Source organism: Alligator sinensis, unplaced genomic scaffold (genome assembly GCF_000455745.1).
Source record: "Alligator sinensis unplaced genomic scaffold, ASM45574v1 scaffold611_1, whole genome shotgun sequence".
Lineage (NCBI taxonomy): Eukaryota > Metazoa > Chordata > Crocodylia > Alligatoridae > Alligator > Alligator sinensis.
In genome coordinates, this window is record NW_005842332.1 from 988,230 (window position 1) to 1,008,173 (window position 19,944).

The following is a 19,944-nucleotide window of genomic DNA, read 5'->3' on the forward strand; positions in this document are numbered from 1 at the left end:
AAGTTGGAGGTGCGTTTATATATAACCCTCGCCGGGGGAGAAAAAACTTGATTCAAGTCAGGGCAGTAAACACCTTGCCTGGGCAGCAAGCACCTTGCCGGGCGTCAGACATGCAAGTCGTCTCCTTTGCTTTCTGCGTGCGTAGCCGCCACGTGCTCTGGATACTTTGCTGGATCAGCGCCTTGCATACTGCGGCAGATTAAATTAGGCCCTGCCGAGACACAGTTGGACGGCTCCTGGGACCAAGGCTTGTTCAGAGTCAGCGTGGGTATCTGCATGCCGCGCTGTTGACTACAGTGTAGGGACGCCCTGAAAGGTCCTGCTGGTTACATTAGTACGAAGTTAAACCTGGCAGCCGGGGCACTGTTCTGAATTCCAGCCTATGTGCTTATGATTAGGCTAAGAGAGATATCCTAATCTCTCTTTGATGATGAGATATAATCAAAGCTATAGAAATGCAAGAATGGGTTGGACAAAAAATTTTTTCTAGGGAGAAATAAGACATTTTTCATCAAAAAATTCAGTGCGTTATCATCTGCATTTCAATCAACTCTAATAAAGAAAGCACCCAAGGTAGGAACAGACTAGTAAGTCGACTAGTAGGCCGCTGTGTGAGATCCTTCAGTTTTCTATTGTTTGGTACATGAATCTGTGTCTTTGATACACTCTCCTAACAGAAGTATCCGATCTCCCACGCTAGCTCCATTCACTTGGGAGAAATGGAGTCCAAAAAGGGCAACTTCATACCACACCCATGCTCTCTGACCCTGAATGGGCTGGATCTTGGCTTTAGTCATGATTAAAATTGTACAAAAAAAGAGGAGGAATATCCTGAGGTCAAACAGATACCAAAACAGAAATAGCAAATGAGGAATTTAAGGAAGAAGAATGTGAACAGTGTAAGAACAGGCATTTAAAATGCATGCCTGACAGGCACGGAGGTTTGCTGCATGTCCTGCAAAATGGAAAGACCACATTGTACGGAAATAAAGAACAGTGTCTCAAGGTGCATACGCCTACTTTGTGGGTTTCAATACACGGGATGGTTAGCACGAATGGGGCCTGCAAACAATGAAGAACTCCCGGCTGAGTCTGAAGTCCAGTAGGATTAGTGAGAAGTCAATAAGGAGGTCGGTGAAAATCGGTGGGATTAAAGAAGAAAAGAATATGCAATGAGTGAGCTCTCCCGTCCCACAAAAGTATGTGGAGGTCCAGCAACGCAACCAGGAGAAGAGCTGGCCCACTGTGATGTGTTTCACATCATCTTCCTGCCTGCCTCCCACCCTACCAGCCTGCTCCGGCTCCACGGGCCTTCGGGAACGTGCTCTGCAGAGCTTTCCTGCAGTAAACCTCCAACTTCCACCTTAAAAGCCAAGCAGTAAATAAAGGCACCCAGTTCATTTCTCAAGCCACTTGCCCTGTCACTAAGCACCGAATGGCTTCCACAACTGTTCCTCCAAGCAGTGGGGCTGTGGCTGATTAGTTCATGCAATAGGCGCTAAAAGCCAACACTTCAGCCTCTAGAGGTGATAATTCTCACAGCTTAACCACAGAGCACTCCATTAATTAATAGCAGTATCTAATATACTCGGTCCTTTCCTATTTTTTTTCCTATCTGTTGCCTATTTGGCAGTCATTTGGAGGGCTGAATGGCCAGCCCTGAATTTTAGGGCGCTATTTAAAAAAAAAAAAAAGAAGAACTTCAAAGCTACTTGGAGCCTTTTATTTATTCTTTCATCCTTTCTTGTTATGTGCCTATCATGCATTTTCTTTTGAAAATAATCACCAGTGCATAGAAGATATTTTGAAATGTGGGGGGCGGGGGGGTCATAGTTTATATATGACCCATAAAAGCAGTGCATTGGTTTTAAGAGCAGAGCTTTCTATTGAGGGGGCTAGAACAGTGGTATTGGTAAGTAGTATGAAATGTTAATGCTTTTTGAATTGAAGTGGGTTGCAATCCTGACCCAGCTCAACCAAGATGAATCTCCTACCAGGGTCCAATCCTGCTTCTGTTAAAAGCAATTCCCATGGATTGGGAGCCTACCCGCCCATCTCAAACCTACTAGGCAGAATGGGCTTCATTCAAAGGCCACGGAAACATGCTTTCATGGCTGTGAATAGGACATTTCCCACATCAGTGCAGACCAAAAAAACCCCCAAAAAACTAACATTAAGGCAAAACATGTCGAAGAGAAAAACTGTCTTAAGTGACATTTTGACCTCATTGGCACTAACCCACTGGTCAATATTAACGACATACCGACAGATTACAGTTAATTTCTCACCGCTTTCTGATGATGGACAGGGGTAATCTCCATCAGGAAGGATAAGCATCACAAAATCTTTTCTCCTGGGGTCAGTTCTCCAGCACATGTATGTGTGTCAGGCCCATTAGAGCTAATGAGGCTTTACACCCATTCAGCTCTATGAGCAGTCGTGGCCATATGGCATCCCTTTGGAGCTGTAATTATAGTGCAGAAGTAAGGGAAGGGTTGATTCGGCTAAACTGCACGTGCACGAGCGATCCCAGTACAGTGCAATGGGTCCCGTTGATGTTGGTTTAAGAGCAGCAGGGTCGGACCCTTGCATTAAAATAAGGAATGAATAAAAAAATATACATAAGGAACTGCAGCTGTGTCTGCTTCAATGGGACGTTGGCCTCCGGTGCCAAACCTGGCTAAACTAGAGCTAGCAGAAGTGCAGGATACATATCAGTAGCACTGTGGGTCACTAAACACGTGCCGGACATTTGGCACTTGTGTTCCTCTTCTTCTGTGTCCTGGTGGTTCTCTCCTATTTCTTCATCTGGCATGTGCAGCTTTCTTATGTTCAGTCGTATTTAACTCTCAGGAGGACGGCGCATTGGTATCCTGACAACCGGTTGGTATATATATTTTTATTATTACCTTTGAGTCCTGATTTTATTGTCTGGTGTTGAATCTCCCCCCCAACCCATTTGCAGCTCGCACCTTGGCTTGACGTTTTATGGTGCCTCAAAGCATACAGCATCGTTTGTGCATCTAAATTTTTTCTCCAGGTTATTTCAAAAGGATTCAGCTGTTGATAGATCAGATGTATAAATGTCAGCTCTCTTAGCCTGACCATGACAGTAGATATCATCTATGTATAATTAGTTGAAAAACACATTGAACCTATGTGTATTGTGCCTTTGCTCACTTGGCATTTGATCACGTACTGGACGAGGTCCCCACTGCAGCTTGAAAAGCTTTTTAGGAGTGTGATTTCTTTCAGAGCTATCAAAGGGTCCCATTTCTAGGCTGCCGTAGAGGATTTCTCAAAACTCGGCATTGCTAAATATATCCCTATATATAATGCACCAAAAGCAGAAGGGAAAAGTGTTTTTATACCCTGCTATGCAGACTGGAGCAGCAGTGTAAAAGAGATGAATGCATTGATGTATGTTTTATGGCATACAGCATGAGGATATAAAATTGCAAATATATGGTCTCCTTAACCGGGTGTGACTTCTCCTGCACACTCAGTGGCTTTGCTTGTGTGTAGGCCCCTTGGACGTCATCCGTGTCAATCTGGACATCCCTCCTCTGTGGCCTCTCTTCTCCCTCCCCCAGAAGTAACCTCTGCTTCCCCCTTCTTCCTTCTCCTCCCTGTGTCCAGTCCTAGCTCCTCTTGGGAATTGTATCTGCTCTCACATATCCGTGCTCATTCCCTGTTGTTCCCCCTTAATGCTCCACATTGTGCTGCTTTCAGATGCCAGCAATTTTCATGTCCAGACACTGCTGGCAGCAAGAGCAAATGGCATTTCATAATGATTCGGCGTGGCCAACACTCACGATTTTTGGCGTTGTTCTTAACGTCTATGCTTCGGGAGTGTGAAAAACTTAGCTCTTTCTTTTATATTATATATATAAGAAAGAGCTACGTTGCTTTTTTTTTTTTTCACATTCCCAAAGTGTAGACTTTAAGAACGATGCAAAAATCATGAGAGTTGGCAAAGTGAAAACCTTAGCTCTTTTTTTATGTGATATATCAATCATATATAAAAGAAAGAGCTAAGTTTTTCACCTTCCCGAAGCGTAGGCTTTAAAATCATGAGTGTTGGCAATACTGGTAATGCAGTCAGTGTGGCCACTGGTGCCGCAGTCTTATTCTCTTGGATGAAATGAGATCCAAGCTGCAGAGGGACTCTGTGGTCTTTGATTTGTGCTAGAAGCCGGTGCTGGGAACTACAGTGCAATGCTGTGTGTCCATGGAGAAAACGGTGGTAGATTTATAATAATAAGTCTGAAAGGTAGCTCAGGAAGTCCCGTAGTCCTGCTCATGGCAGGATCGTCCCCAACTAAACTATCCAGACAAATGTTTGCCTAAAGTGCAATTAAAAACTTCCAGCCAAGGAGACTCCAGGACCTTCCTAGGGGGTCTCTTCTGGCACTGAAGCACCTCGGAGTCAGAAAGCTCGTCCGATGGTAGTAATGGATAGTTTCATAGTTATTAGGGTCGGAAGGGACCTGAGCAGATCATCAAGTCCGACCCCCTGCCATGGCAGGAAAAGGTGAAAAAGTGCTGGGGTCAAACGAAGTATACGGATGCTGGTTAATGCAGCGATGCAAGCAATCAGGTCGTCAGCTCTTCCACAAAGCCTTTTCAAAGGGTCAGTGCTGGACTGAGTATCTGAGCTCCCCAAATGTGCGTGTGTCACCTCACTGCCTAGTTTTCCCCTTCCGTATTTCCCCTTTCTCTCAGCTTTCCTATGTGGATTCGGACGGCAATCCCATCGGGGTGGTGCAGATGACCTTCCTGAGGCTCTTGAGTGCCTCGGCCCATCAGAACGTCACCTACAATTGCTACCAGTCCGTGGCATGGCACGATGCCACCACCGGCAGCTACGACAAAGCCATCCGCTTCCTGGGCTCCAACGACGAGGAGATGTCCTACGACAACAACCCGTACATAAGAGCTGCCATCGACGGCTGTGCAGTAAGTACGAGCGCTGGAGCTAGCCTTAGCAGGAGCTTAGAGATGCCGAGGGAAGGAGTCAGTCTAGGTTAGTAGCTAGAATTGGGGCTGGGAGTTCAAGCTTGGGGCTTTTCCTGGGCATGCTCCTTACTCAGCATGTGACTTTTGTATAAGCAGCTTCAAAACTGCAGATGGGGAAGGCCTCTTTTTTTGGTGCCAGTCTGCGGGAGATGGCATCGGATGATGCCGGCAATATGCAGCCCTCGATGCAAGCTGTAGCTTCTCGGCACCTCCCCACATCGGGCGTTTTCTGTTTCTCATTGTACCCCGAGAAAGAAATGCCGCTCAAATATGTGACTGCTCCAGAAAATTTGCATCATGGCCTTTCCATGCCCCAGTTGACCTGTGTGTAAAGAGGGTAGCCCGTAGGGCCCTCATATGCCGCAGCTTGGACACACTTGCCTATATACAGCCACGCAGTATTAGGAGAGAGCTCGGAAAGGCAACGTGTTAAAGCGCGGGTATTGTTCTGCTACTCGGGCTCAACTCCCCAGTGTGAGGGGCGGTGTTTTGACAGACACGAGCCTGCAAGACGGATGATATTTGATCAGTCTGCTGACTTAAAAGGATCGGTTACACCGCGCAGCCACTGCATGACTTCATTCTTGAAGTTGACAAAGGAGCTAAGATGCCGGTGTTTCAATTTGCTCAATACTCGTTAAGCAAATGTTGAAACTACTAACAGCCTTTCCCCTTGCGAAAGGACAAACCCACGCAGGGCGTAGGGCTCTAGTTTGGGAAGAGCAGGGCAGGTATTGGGAAGAAGGAGGTTTGACGGTGATGGTCCCGGGAGACGGTTCAAGGGTTTTGGTGTATTGTAGACTCCGGTGACTGTGCGTGCTAGTTCCCCACCTGTAAAATGGGGATAAGAGTGCTGTCCTATCTTACGGTGATATATTAAAGAATGAAGTGAAGGCTTCCAATATTATCATAATAGAGACACTTTAAATCCCTTAGATAAATAGCTTCTCCAGGCAAAGCTCTCACTGGAATCGAGAAGTGCAAATACAGGTACCTACATCTCACATTTGTGCATGCACATATCTAGCAAGCACAACTTGGAGGCTGTGATTTTTCCAAGAATTCGGATTAAGTTTCATCACCCACAGCCCAGCCAGGCCAGGCTCTCATCCCAGCAGCTTAATAGCAGCCAGCTTTTTTGCAAGGTGGTAACCACCCAGGATCTTCCTTCGTGCTCATTTTGTTTGCTACCTGGAAGATAAGTGTGCTCTGAAAAACCAGGCTAAGGATGCTGAGCCCTTCTAAAAATTTCCAGCCAAAAGAGCTGAGAATTTGGTCTGCCATTTGACAGTTCTGTGCATGCCGAGACCCAATTTGCAAATGCTGAAAAATATGTAAATGTATTGCTTTTTTTGCAATTGGAATGATCAAAGTCCATGGGAGTGAAGGAAGTTAAAAAAAAAAATGGAGGTGTTTGATGGGGAAAGCCCTTCATATAATTTAAGAGATTAAAGTGATTCCATCCCAAAGCCGGCACGTTTTTACTGTAGAAGCAATGAAGGGAAGTTCAATTAGAATCACTAATTCTCTTAACGCTGCTGCAGAGAGAGAGAGAGAGATGAAGAGTGTTCAGCCCGTTGCTGCAAACACTCAGATGCCACACGGGGAAGTTTATTCTCAAGTACTTCATATCTCTGGATAATGTGATGTGTCCTTAGAAAAATCTCCCCTCCCCTTTCCCTATTAAGTCTCAGGGATGCTGGAAGATCAAACATCACAGGTTTAAACACTGATAGACCCAATGAAAAGCATTTCGGTCAGGAAATTATTCTGCTTGGGTGTTTTATATTCCTTACGTTTCTTTTCCCTTTATTCTTTGTAACAAAGGGTATTTGCATGAAAACAGAACTGTTTGCTCCATCCGAGTTTATTTGCCTCTGTTGTTGCTACCCACCTGAAATCGTAACCCAGCCCCGATAAAAGAGCATGGTGGGGACTAAGCAGCAGGTGCAACAAGGGGCTCAACTTGCAGCAATTATTAACACCACAGGAGTGCACTGCTTAGCATTTAAAAAGAGATCAGGGCCCTTTTGCCCTACATATTGCACAAGTACAAAGGTAGCCCCCGCTCCAAGATGCTCACAGGAAATAGAGGAATTGTCAGCAGGGAAACAGGCACTGGTAGCTTAAGTGCCTGGGTTGTAGACCAAGACAGTTGCCAACCCAGAAATAAAGCCCAGGACTTCCAGATCATTTTATGGTGGCCTCTCAAAAGATGTGCCTTCAAGGGTCAGCTCCGATGTGAAAACATGGTATGACGCCGTACCTGAAAAGGGTAAATATTCAAAATGGAACGGGTTTGGGGCCGATCAGGTGCGTGTCTATCTTTCTACTGATTCCAGTGCAGACGATATCAGTTTTACCGCTGGCACAGCCTGACCTGCTTGCTTAATTACTTATTTTCCTCGTCATCTATGGTGCACTTAGAGCAATGATTCCTGTAAGGCAATGTTCATGTCCTGTGCTGTGCCTGAAGGTGAGCAAACCTCCTCCCAGAAAAAGATAGTCAGGTTGCTGCTGCAATGAACTTGCAGTCCATCTGCATGATTCATTCTTGGAAGCATTACTCTTCCTCCTTATTCTCAGTCCAGTCCCTCATCATGTCTGATTTAGCCAGTCCTTTGGGTATCTAAGGGTGCAGGGAGCCCTTAACATCCATTAAATGGTGCCAGGACTTGCATTCGTCATCTGCACAGCAGTGGATTTTATCCTAAGGGTTTGATCCTGCACAGTGCTGAAGCACACTGATGCCCTTGGAAGTTCAGGACACATGAGTTTCTTGCTGAAACAGCCTGGAAAATTATTTCCAGGTTTTGAAACAGAGATTTTGCTTGAGTTAGGGATCAAGGGTTGGGTCCTACCATTTGAAAAAATAATGGCCTGCTAGCCAGTGCAGCATTGCAGCAGAGCTCCTGTGAAAGCGGATCGGGCACATGCCCTGCCACCATTCATACTGCTACAGCAAACACCAAAGGAATAATGTCTGGGCCATTATTAGGACGTATTTCTTATAGCCTGTTCCCGGTTGCTGGGCTATAACCGGTCCTTCTGAGACAGGCAAATCAGAGGGTAGGGTAAAGCAAAATGCCACTCCATAAATTCACTTGTTTCTGCAGTTTTGTATGCCCTCGGGTGCACTTGTGCTCCTCTAATAATTATTTATATTTCAGAAATAACCGGATGGCTAACAGGCACGATAAAACAACAACGATACCTGGTGAATTCCATCAAAGTATAACTGCAGTCTTTTCTGTAGCATTTGGGTAGCAGTCAAACTAATATATTCAAATTAAATTGCTCACATTTGCTTAACAACCCGTGAGCCTCCTCAGGGAGGTACAACAACGATACTGCAGCCACAACAGTTTTACTAGTCTCCCTTCCCTGCTCCTGTGTGTGCTGAACACTGGGAAAGCAGCAAACCCGTAGTTTTTGCACTCAATTGCAAAAAAAACCTGGTCAGACCACGCAGATTCCTTGTATCCACTTGAGAGCTGTCTTAGCTGTATTCAAATCCTTCCTCTGTCCAGTAGTGTCTCCCCCGTTCTTGTTCAGTGGTGAGGAGGTATCCCACAGACTTGTATGCATCAGGGACTGTATAATACTTATTTTCCAGGCAGGGGTGACTCGATTCTTGACTTTCAAATCTAGTGAATAGCCTGAGACTTTGTCCTTCTATCTCATTTAACATCCATAAAAAAAACCGAAAAACATTATCTATAGTGCAACTGCGAGGAACCTGCCAGGACACCCCAAAATGGAGACACCCATCACTGAAAATCTTGGTGCTGCCTCTTCCTTTGCATTTATGACCACCATATCATTTTTCACCTCCTGCACCTATGTAGGCTTCACCCATAGCCCAGTTTCCCTAGTTTAAACCACTCCATCTTCTGTCTTTCTTTACTTCCCACTTTCATCTTGACACTCTTCCAGTGTTGCACTCCCTGGCCTGGGAGTATAGAGATCATGCATGGGGACCTCTTGCATGGTTGCATGGAGCCCTAAGTCCAGGTAAGCCAGGCCAGGCCACCCTACTTGTGGACAGTCCAGGACAAATGCACCCTTGATATCACCTCTGGTATATATAACTATTCCCAGTAAAAGCACAAACTAACCCACTGTATTAATGTACCGGACTCTGGGCTGAATCCATCTCTGCTGTAAGCAGGAGCAGTTGCAGCCACTCAGCAAACCTGTGCATATTTACATCGAGGCTGGATTTGGCCCAATTGTCTCCACTTTCTGATGAGACCGTAAAATGACTGTATCATAGCCTGAGGTTACCATGGGGCTCATTCACACGCTTGGGTCCGTTTTGGATTAAAGGTGATATCTCACCTTTCCCCCCCTTCTCCCCTCTCCCCATTTCTTCCTCTGTAGGCAAAGAAAGGCTATCAAAAGACGATCCTAGAGATCAACACCCCCAAAGTCGAGCAAGTGCCTATCGTTGACATCATGTTCAATGACTTCGGAGAAGCATCACAGAAATTTGGCTTTGAGGTGGGACCTGCGTGCTTCATGGGCTAAGAGCCAACCGGAAACTAGTCTCCAAATGAGCAACCTCGTAACCTCATTGCGCCATTAAGAAAAAAAACCCACAAAAAACAACAAAACAACAAAAAAAGGAAAAAAAAAGAGAGAGAATTGTGTTGTCGTCACATGCACGTTCTGAAACTGGACAGCGATGGGTTCAATTTTTTTTTTTTTGGTTTTGTTTCTTGTTCTGCTTGAGTTCAACTGTGCCACCGCACCACACCTACCGGATCCAAAACCGGGCGAGCGAGCGAGCGAGAGAAGCATTCCGGCAACAGACTCAGAATCACACGACCTAAACGCACCACATGTGACAAAGCAATATTTTCCCCCCCTCTTCCCCCAAACAGGTCAAGGCTACGATACATTATTCTCTCCACTTCTTTTTCATGGCCACCAATGGACTCAACTTCTTCTGTTTCGATGCATGGGAATTCAAAACAATCAAAGACTCTCTTACCATGAGTTTTTATATCAAGCACTTGTTTATGGATTTAAAAAAATTTTTTTTTTTGCTTAAAGAAAATACGGAAAACTTGAAACACTGTCTTCAACTTGGCCTTGAAATATTGCAGATTCTAGGCCTGATCCCAACTCCATTGAATACTTTTGTATTGACTTCAGTGGCCGGTGGGGCAAGCCCATAAATCAGGCTTAAATGGCTGTTTCCAGCATTTTAAAAATCTGTTTCAATACCTTAAAAAATGACCCCGATGAATTGGATAGCAAAATATCACTACGGGCATCTCTTTCCCAAGTATTAAAGGTGCTTATATTTTTGTATGTTTGTAAGTAAATATTTGTATTGTATATTATTTTAAAGTGTTAAATATTTCTGGCTTCAAAACATGCATGTGACCCTGTCTGTAATAAGTCATACCCTTCTCATCGCACACAAACAAGAAAGATAGAAATGGAGGCCATTAAGCTAACTTCCGTTGTTTCTGTGCACACTCCCAGTCTTGCCAACATGGATGCACAGGCTTCACTTTGGCTCATGTCAGCGGTCAGCAGGGGTCATTGTGATTTTCAAGGTAAGCCTGTGCATATGTATTTGCAGGATTGGGGTCCACGTTAGTGGCAAAAGTCTGCCAAAATTAAGAAAAGAAAAGAAATAGCAAGATCATTTTAAGCCACTCTCATCTTTGGGAGAATTTTTGCTGCAAAAATAGAATACGCCACTCTGGACACCATGATTTATAAAATTGGTGATTAAAAAAAATATATATAACCAACACAAAAAAACCCCCAGAACCAAGTTTGGTTCTTTTGCCTAGTTCTACACTTGCTTATCTGAACACACAGGTCTAAATTAATTTTTTCCCTTTCTTTTTTTTTTTTTTTTAATTCCATTCCCGGGGTAGATTGCACATGGCAGGGAAATCCATTTTCTTCCTCTTTAAAAATAATTTTTGTGTTTTTTTTGTTTTGTTTTTTTTTTAAAAAAGGTGCTTTGTATTATTTTTTACATTCCTCTTCATGGTGCTATCTGTTTAAGAACATTAATACAACACTGGTGACCCCCTGCCATCGACCAATCTCCCAGCAACCTTCACTTTAGCTGCTTTCAACACAGACTGCACACTTTCGCTACAGTCTTTGATATAAGTGCATGCCACCCTCATACTCATTATGTAGAGCTGCTTCTTTTCTTTGAATTGTATTATGGGAGCTTATATGGCCCATGTAGAAAGTATTAAGTGTGCTTACTTTCTTTCTTTTCTTTTTTTTTTTTAAATATTCATACATTTTATATGGTGGTAATTATGCCAGATTGTACTCAGTTGCTGAATGTTTGTGGTGCTAATTTATGTATTTGTTCAATGTACTGAAGTGAAGATGAAACTGCCCAATTGTCTTTCTGTGCTGCCTCAGCTGTAAGTGCCTTCGAACAGCTCAGAGAGCAAGAGCGAGAGAAGAGAATGTGCAATTTTCTTTGTCTTCCCATGATGGTTGCCAGGAAGGCTTTCCACGTAGCATTAAGCAATATCAGGTTGCAACCTGCTGACATACATTTCCCCAGCCGTTCCTTCCTTCGTGAGTTCTCGGCTGGAACGCAACGTGGCGGGTTTCGATTTGGCCCGGAGCGCTGCAGCATGCTTGAACCGAGGGGGGTCCAGCATCGCAAAGGAAATGACATCACATTTACTGTGAATCGAAACCTATATATGATGTCCTTTCCCCTTCCCTCCCAAGCAAAGACTAGCAATGTTTGATCCGAGGGAGGTTAGCTAAGTTTTCAGAGACCTTCAGTTATTTGCAGCGCTCGGGTCATAAAGCAAGAAGCTGTTCCACTGCAAAACCGTTGCAGTGCTTTTTCCTTCTGCGAGAGCCAGTTTTACATCTATCTTTGTTTTTTCCTGCTAGGAAAAAAGGTGCTACAATAAAACATCACAGACCAAAACAGCAGAGCAGTGAAAAGAAATACATATCACAAGTCAGCTTCTAGTTCACCTTGACAATAGCCTTGTACCAGGAGCAGTGGGAAACGCAAAATTTTTGCACATTCATCTCTGCAGTAGAAAAGCCATATATCAATACACACCCACCCACGTGTGATTATGTCTAGGTCATGTGATTCTGTTATGATGATTTTTCATCAAGGGAGCTTTTTTATTTTTCCTTTTATTTCTTGGCTTTTTTTTTTTTTAAATAAAACACCTTTTCTGTCGAATCCTACAGTGTTTGTAATTGTACTGAAGTTCCAAACTGTTCCATTTTTTTTCCCCAGACCACTTAGCTACGGTATATTGCAATAAAATTACTTCTTGTATTTGCAGACGTTCTTTTTGTGTAATTTTATTTCCTACCCCCCCTCCCTTAATATATATATGACTTGAACAAATGTTGATAAGAAAAATGAAACCTATGGAAAAAAAAAAAAGATTTTAGTACATAAGGCCCTTTTAAAAATATACTGTCAAATGACATATTGTACATTTCTTCAAAGTCCAATAAACATGTCATAAAATTTAAGTGTAATGCCCATAAGAGGTATTTTTAAATATTTTAAACCTGTGTAATAAAGGAATAAATGTAATAGATTTTTTTCAATAAATCAAGTTTACTGTTTCCACCTAAACCAACGTGATGTGAATGTCTTCTTGGAGTATATTGCAGCCTGACTTTCCCACAAACCCCTCTGCTCAACGAAGTGTGAAGAGTTCATCAGAGGAGTGGAAAAAGCCTTCCAAATAATATATGCTGTAAAATAAAAACAAGCACATCAGAGAGATCATTTGCAATTCCAGACGTGGGATCCCTTTGGCTGAGAAATGGAAACTGGCCCGACAGCATGAGAAGGCGCCAACGGGGATGTTTCGGATGGTAGGACTTCACTACCGTGACGCTGTGGCTTGTTGACTATTATATTTATTCATTTATAGCAAACCAAGAGTGAGTGAGGTGCTTTGCAAAGAGCATGGGAGGGCATGGCTGCACCTGTTTAAGAGGGCACAAAGGGCTAGTTTTGCAAAGGGATGGAGGTGCCTCAAGACGTAGCTGGGTGTCCTGTGCAATGAAGAGCCCAACTTCTGTTGCGAGTCAAATGCACTTGGAGACGCACACCTGCCTCTGCAGGTGCTTAAATAATTTTTGTGAATCAAGCTCCTCTTGTGTGTTGGGGGAGCTCAGAGGGCACCTTTGAGGTCTGGGACAGAAGTTTCATAAACTGATTTCACCTAAATCACTTAAGTCTGATACTAAATTCAACCAGATTTATCTTAAAGCTGTTTCAGCCATTTTGAAACTGGTTTATGTGCACTGAATGTCTGTTCTGTTACAGGTTTAAACCAGTTTCTGATCACTTAAACTGGTTTATATGTAACTTCTGTCCCTAGCCTGATTGTCCAGGAGAGCGAGACTGGTCTGGTGCTGTAGATCTCATTGCTCTCTTACAGTTGTATTTCTTGAAAATAAAACCACCCAACCCTATTGCTGCTACATTTCTTAGGATGGCTTTTCTCAGTATAGGGTCTCAAAGATTCACCGACAGAAGTATGAAGAATTGAGCAAGGTTTTTCAAAAGGTTCCCGTGACTTAGAAGCACAATTTGCGCTTCTGTTGAGCTGCACTTGAAAGTCCCTGCTGGAGAGGTCTGTCCCCTTCTTCCTGGACATCCAGGAGGGTTACTTGTGCAGCTGAGACATGAACCTGAGTCCCCGCAAGGCCCATTGAAGTCAGCGGGGTTTGAGGCTGTGCAGTACGTTGGACGAATACTCAGCACCATTGCAGGATCAAGCCCCCAGACTTGCAAGACGAAGCATTGACTTCTTCAAAGGAATCTACCTACTGGAACTGAAGCTTCCTTGTTGGCCCCAAAAGACTCCAGCTGAGTATTAAATGCTTGCCCCCAACCTCAAACCACCCCATAGTCATTATTGCTGCAATATAAGGGAAGCAACATGGGCTGAAGGACTGGCATTCAGGGGACCCAGCTCCAATTCCCAGCTCCTCTACTCTTCCTGTGCAGCTTTTCAGCAGGTCCTTCTCTGCCAAGGTTTCCCCCTACCCCGTCCCCCTCTGTAAAATGCACGTAGAAAACTGTCCCTGCTCCTAGTCTTTATTTATCTTGTCTACTCGGTTTGCAAGTTCTTTGACACATGAGCTTCCCTTAATATGCTTAGGAACACTACTTAACGTAATAGGGCTTCGATATAGATAGGACTCTATAGACATCACTGGACTATAGCTAATGAATAATAAATGATGGTATTCATCTGATTAAGTCCTTCAGTAGCCAAACCCATTTTTTACCTCTTTTGTTATCTAATAGATATGTTAGTATTTGAGTGGAGGCCAAAAGTCATAGCAATAATGGCATCCGAAGAGTGTTAAACTTGCTATGAAACAAGACGCTCTACAGCCTTTATTGTAATGAATGTTCTTGTGAAGAGGATCGTTTAGAAAAGGAAGTGGATGGAAGATTTCTCCAGTCTTGAAGACTTCCCAAAACTGCACAGCAGATCACCAGGGATTCCGGTTCATCAAAAAAAAAAAATGTGGATTTTAGGGTGGTGGGGGGGAGGTTGTGTCCAAATATTTGGGATTTTTTTTTTTTTAATCAGAGAAAACCAGGATCCCTGCAGATCGCACCCATTTCTCTGTCTCTGCAGGTTACTGCATGTTTCCTCAATTTGTCAGGGGGGGTGGCATTTGCTGCATCACCATTTTGCATTTAGCTCCGAGGACGCCTACAAAAGATCGCACCTGGTATGAAAACAGTCTTCATGGCTTATACATAATCTCAGTCGTGGCCACAGTGACTACCCCTGAGATTTGCCTTGTTTTGCTTCCAAACTGCTTCTGGAAGGCTTTGGTTGACTACAGTTCCCATCCTCAAGGTTTAAATGCAAAGATCCTATGGCCTGTAAACATCTCCTTAGTTGTCATATAAGGCTTTTAGGCCAACACGATTATGCATATGGCTATACACCACTCAACTCCGGCACCATGCCTTCCATCCATTCATATTCCCAATGGCCTTACCTAGTTTTGGGTGGGCCACAAATAGAAAGGGGAGTCAGACTGGAGTATCCAGTGTTTTGCAATTCATTTTAGCATGTCTCAGGACTGCTGTAGGACATTTGAGAGATTATGGGGTACAAGTCTTAACCTGGGAAGTGTAGAGGTACCAGATAAAGAGCACAAACTGTTGGAAAAAAATTAATTTCAACCAGTAAGGAAAATTCACTCCAAGTTCCCTTGATGCTTCCATGCCCTATCCAAAGCAATTTGCTGAAGCAGTAGAACTGAGCTAGTTCTAGCAAATGCCTTTGCAAATACCTGCGGGTCTAACACTGGACTGAGAAAGAAGGATCTTTGATCTTCAGTTGAGGAGGAAGTCTCTGATCCTGTTAGTTAAGATCTAATAGAAGAGTTGAGTGTGTCAGGGAGCCAACATCGCATGGCAAAGAGATGGGATAGTTATCATTACTTTTCTTAGAATAAGTCCAGAATTGGGGTCTATGGTTTAAAATGATAACAATAATAATAACAACAATAATAAGCTGTAGCAGGATGGTACTTTATCTCATTTAGTCACATGCTCAGGAAAATCGATTGCAGGCTTTGTATTGAAAAAAAAAAAGATTAATAGCATTCATTTGCCCTGCATGTCCAAATTTCAGACAGGAAAGGGGCAGAGGGCGGGACCTGAAGGATCAGTGTTGGCAATGAATTGAACTGACTTAGGTTAAATCGGTTTATTGAACTTCTGTCCCAGATCCCCTCCAAATTCAAGTTAACTCACAGTCCCCCAACATCCCAGGATGCTTTGTACCTCCTCCACAACCCCTTACCCCCCACCTTTTGCAGGGTGGACACGCTAGCCTTGGCCCAAGCTGTCTGCTCCAGCCAAGCAGGGAGGCATGCTCTAGCGCCCCCCAGCTAATGGCCTGGGCCACTGCAGGCGTGTAGCTGTCTTTCCAGAATCAAGAGTGAATGTCTGTTCGCTTGCTTGTCGGTTCAATCTACGCAGCTTTGACTTACCTGCAAAGACTGACTCGATTGAGCCTTGGGCTTTTGGACTGTCGGTACCTAGCTAAAGAGTCTAACTAAGACTGGGGCTGCATTGCCTTAGATGCACTACAAATGCACATAGCAAGAAGCTGAGCTCGTCAAGTATGTGGAGAAGAAAGGGGAAGGATGGAGGAGGAAACTGAGGCATGCAGCGCTGAAGTGACTGAGCTGAGGTCATGCAGCAAAGTCAAGGAACACAACCCAGAACTCTTAGCCCTAAGTTTGGGCTTTAGCTACAAGACCTTCCTCCTTCCCTGTATGGTTCCTTCCTCACCAATGAAATGCAGCCACTTCTGATGAGGAACTGCACCCCCTTCAGCTGTTCCAACAGTGTTACATGACAGCAGTGTAACAAGAGGTCTCTTAGGGTCCCATGGAGGGTATTTCATAGCCATTACTTGCTGCCTCCCCACACTGGTGCGTCTAAGGAGAGGCCCAGCCAAAACACACAGGGGCATCATGGCAAGGTCGGTGTTAAATCCCAACAGGGGTTTTCAGAATCAGAACAGCAATCACTCCCAGCTGGGAATTAATTGAGTGAAGTGGAGCCTATATAGCTTCCACATAGCCTTAGGAAGAGACTGGGCTTGATTTAGGAGGGCAGAAAGATCCTGCTTTGTAGGAGTCAGGACAATAAGCTCTGGAGGACAGGAAAAAAAAATCTTTTTTATATATACTCTTTTCTTCCCATTGGTTATTCTGAGCTGATGAATAGGCAGGGATTTAAGTAGGCAGCTGGCTAGATTCTTCATATATGCTCCTGATATTAGTAGTATTCTCTTGCTAGGTAGCTAAAACCTTTGGGAGGGTGGATTGTATTTGCAAAGTGTAGGTTTTTCTAAAGGATTTCTATCTGCTGTACTGCCAGAAGTACTTACAGAGATTTGAGGTAGGCGCAGAAATGAAACCTAATGCAGCTGGCTGGAAGTACGGGGGAATTGGGACAGACAGGACCAAATTCACTGGATTTAATACAAATGAATGCAGACAAGAAAAGGTGCCGAGAAGGGCCACTGAGCTCATGAGAGGCCTGGAAAAGCTGTCTAACAAGAGAAGCCTTGTTGGGGAAAGGCTAAGAGGGGCCAAAGGAAGAAAAAGAACTGAATGTGCTAAATGATAAGATTTGGTGCAAGAAGAAAGGGGTAGATAAAAAAACTAGTCAGGAATATATTTTGGCTGGGATTAGAGAGAGGCTGCAAGGCATTAGAGCAGCGAGGTTTGGACACGGCTGCTAAGAGCAATAGGGGCCAGCAACCTGCGGGGTTCGAAGCTGAAGGCTGGGCATATGAAGAGGAGGAGGCATGGCTGCTGTAGCAGAGGAAGAGTTTAGATGCTCCAGGGAGTTATTTCCTCTCCTGTGAACCCAGCCAGGACCCTTGTTCCTACCCCCAAATAAACAAGGCTCAAAATCCATATCCCATGTTGCAAAAATGATACCAGTGCAAAAAACCTTAAGAGACTTAAGAAAATATTCAATGCCTTTAGGTTTGTGAATCTGTCAGGACTTGTACTTTTCAAGCTAGAACTTTATTTGGTTTTTTGGCAGGGTTTTGGGGTTTTCTTGGGTTTTTTTTGGGGGGGGGGTTGTTTGTTTGTTTTTTTTCTTGTTTTTAAATCCTGTGCCTCCATGAACTCTTGCTTTAAAGCAATACCAGGCAGGTGGGGACTGCGTAAAACTGATTTTTCCCCTCTCCTTTCCATGAGCTATCTGCTCTGGGTCACACCTGAAGCTCGTTAGTAACCCATTCGTAAAGCAGCTCCAAAGTAGGCACCAAGCCAGGCAATCCCACCCCGACATGAGAGCTCAATCCCACCCTGACATGAGAGCTCGATCTCTTGTGTGAAAATGCAGCTTGCTTCCAGGTGGACAGCTAAAGGCACAAATTGTGAAAATAGGGCTGCTTGAAGGGGAAGGTAAACTGGCTCACTGCATTCAAACAGCATAGAGGTGGAGCATCTGCTCGCAGCAGTCTGATTAGGGGTGTGAGCTGTAGCAAGCCAAATCCAAGCCCTCTGCAGCCCTGAGCTTGGGAGAGAGCCAGCAGAAAGAGGCTGACATCCCTGCCTTTGCAAAGGAGCTCCCTGCAGACAACTTCAGCTAGGACCATATCTATCTTTGTGACCCCACACAGCCATTGCTCCACTCCACCAGCATTGCTAAGGACACAAAATCCAGTGTAGGAACAGCCCTGAGCAATGCACGGGCATCATGCAAGAAACACCTGCCAGCTACCATGTGGCTGTAGCTTCTATTTAGAAGTATATCAGGCCAAACTGCAAGCTCAGTGGAGCCAGGTATAAACCAGGTTTCACTCAGGCCAGGGATGAGGGAGGAGAATGAAGCCTGCAGACTGCAGTGACAGCAGGCAGGTGGTTTATTTTCACCTTCATAAGGTTAATGTGTTTGGAGGGAGGGGGGGGGGGGTTACTGTTTTTAGGGGGGAAAGTCTCCTTATAAATGGCCATGACTTTAAATTTTTCTCTCTCTTTTTTTTTTTTTACTTTCCTGCAAAATATTGAATGCTGATGAGCAAGGCATCCTTTATTATTTGTATTCCAGGAGCTCCTGGTTCACTCAATGAGAAGTTTCATAAACCGGTTTGACCCAAATCAGCTAAATTTTAATACTGCAGTCAACCAGGTTTTATCTTAGAGCAGTTTCAGCCATTCTGAAACTGGTTTATGTGCACTGAACTTCTATTCTGTTACAGGTTTAAAACCAGTTTCTGATCACTTGAGCTGGTTTATGTGTATTTTCTGTCACTAGCCATAATGTGGGCAGCCCCCGCCAGAGAGTTTGCCATCTAGATGTCGGACACGGGGAGCAAACTGGTGGGGGGTGCCCTGTTGTAAGGGATGTTGACCTTAACTTGGGGTTAGTGGTCTCTAGAAATGAAGAATCAATTCTCTTCCTCTCTTATTCCCAGGCTCTGGGGCCAGGTTGTTTGGGCTTGAAACTATATGACTGTAGCTCCCACTTCCCTCGCAGTCATGTCAGGACTAGATCTGGCTCCACTGATTGTAGCAGATGCAATCCTCCCCAGCCGGGTGAACCCCCACAGCTCAAATTCACAGCCTGAGGCAGGCCCAGATTTAAGGTTCAAAGCCTATATTTTTGGATGACCATGTCCCAACTCGCAGGAACCTAATATGAAATGGCCTGATCCATTCTGCTGTTTAAAGGAAATGATGTGTGGAAAAGGTTGTTTGTGACATACTATTTAAGAGCCGTAGTATGTCATGATAGTAGCCAGGGCAGTAAAGGAGAAGAAACGAAGAGCAATGTAAAATAAATTGGATTATTTCAAACGTCTTTTACATCTCGTTCATTGTAAGGCTCTTATTGTTAACGCTAGGAGGAAAATTTTCCCTAATCCACTTTTCCCTAATCCACTTTTGCTGGTTGTTCCCGCACTCTCCCCCCCCCCCCCCTTTTTTTTTTTTCTGCTATATGTGTCAGGGTGTTTTCAAGCCTCCACCGAGGCATTGTGTGTTGGCTGCAGCTGAGGCTGGGGACTTCAACTGGGGTGCACCGATTTCTCCTGCTAGGAGTAAAGCCCGAGGTCCCTGGTTCTTGCCCCTCCACTCGGGGTCAGACCGATGCCATATCTGGGTGAGGAAGGCAGTCTACCCCGTGGTCAGATTGGTATGAACTGTGGGGGGGGCAGTTTGCCATCCTCTATAACAGGGCTATGGCCCTCTAACCAGGAGGCTTGACATTTTAATAGAAGTAGGACGTCGGCTGCTGTGGTTCCCCTGCTTTTACCTGTGGCAGGTTCAGGTGTTAGGTCCCTGTTGTGTCAGGGTTGAGGGCAGCCTTGCACAGAGTTTGAATTTCATCAATTTTTTTTTTTTTTTGGGGGGGGGGGG

The 19,944-nt window shown here is 44.5% G+C and overlaps 1 protein-coding gene across 1 annotated transcript in view; it reads left to right on the forward strand.

Annotated features, from left to right (window-relative positions):
* The window catches only part of COL5A1 (collagen type V alpha 1 chain), a 232,973-nt gene extending 220,336 nt beyond the window's left edge, over nucleotides 1–12,637 (forward strand). Inside the window, 2 exon segments of the mRNA XM_014522254.2 lie at nucleotides 4,726–4,959; nucleotides 9,403–12,637. Of these exon segments, the coding sequence (XP_014377740.1) occupies nucleotides 4,726–4,959; nucleotides 9,403–9,549 (381 nt within the window). The 3' untranslated portion in view covers nucleotides 9,550–12,637.
* The last annotated feature ends 7,307 nt before the right edge of the window (nucleotides 12,638–19,944 follow it).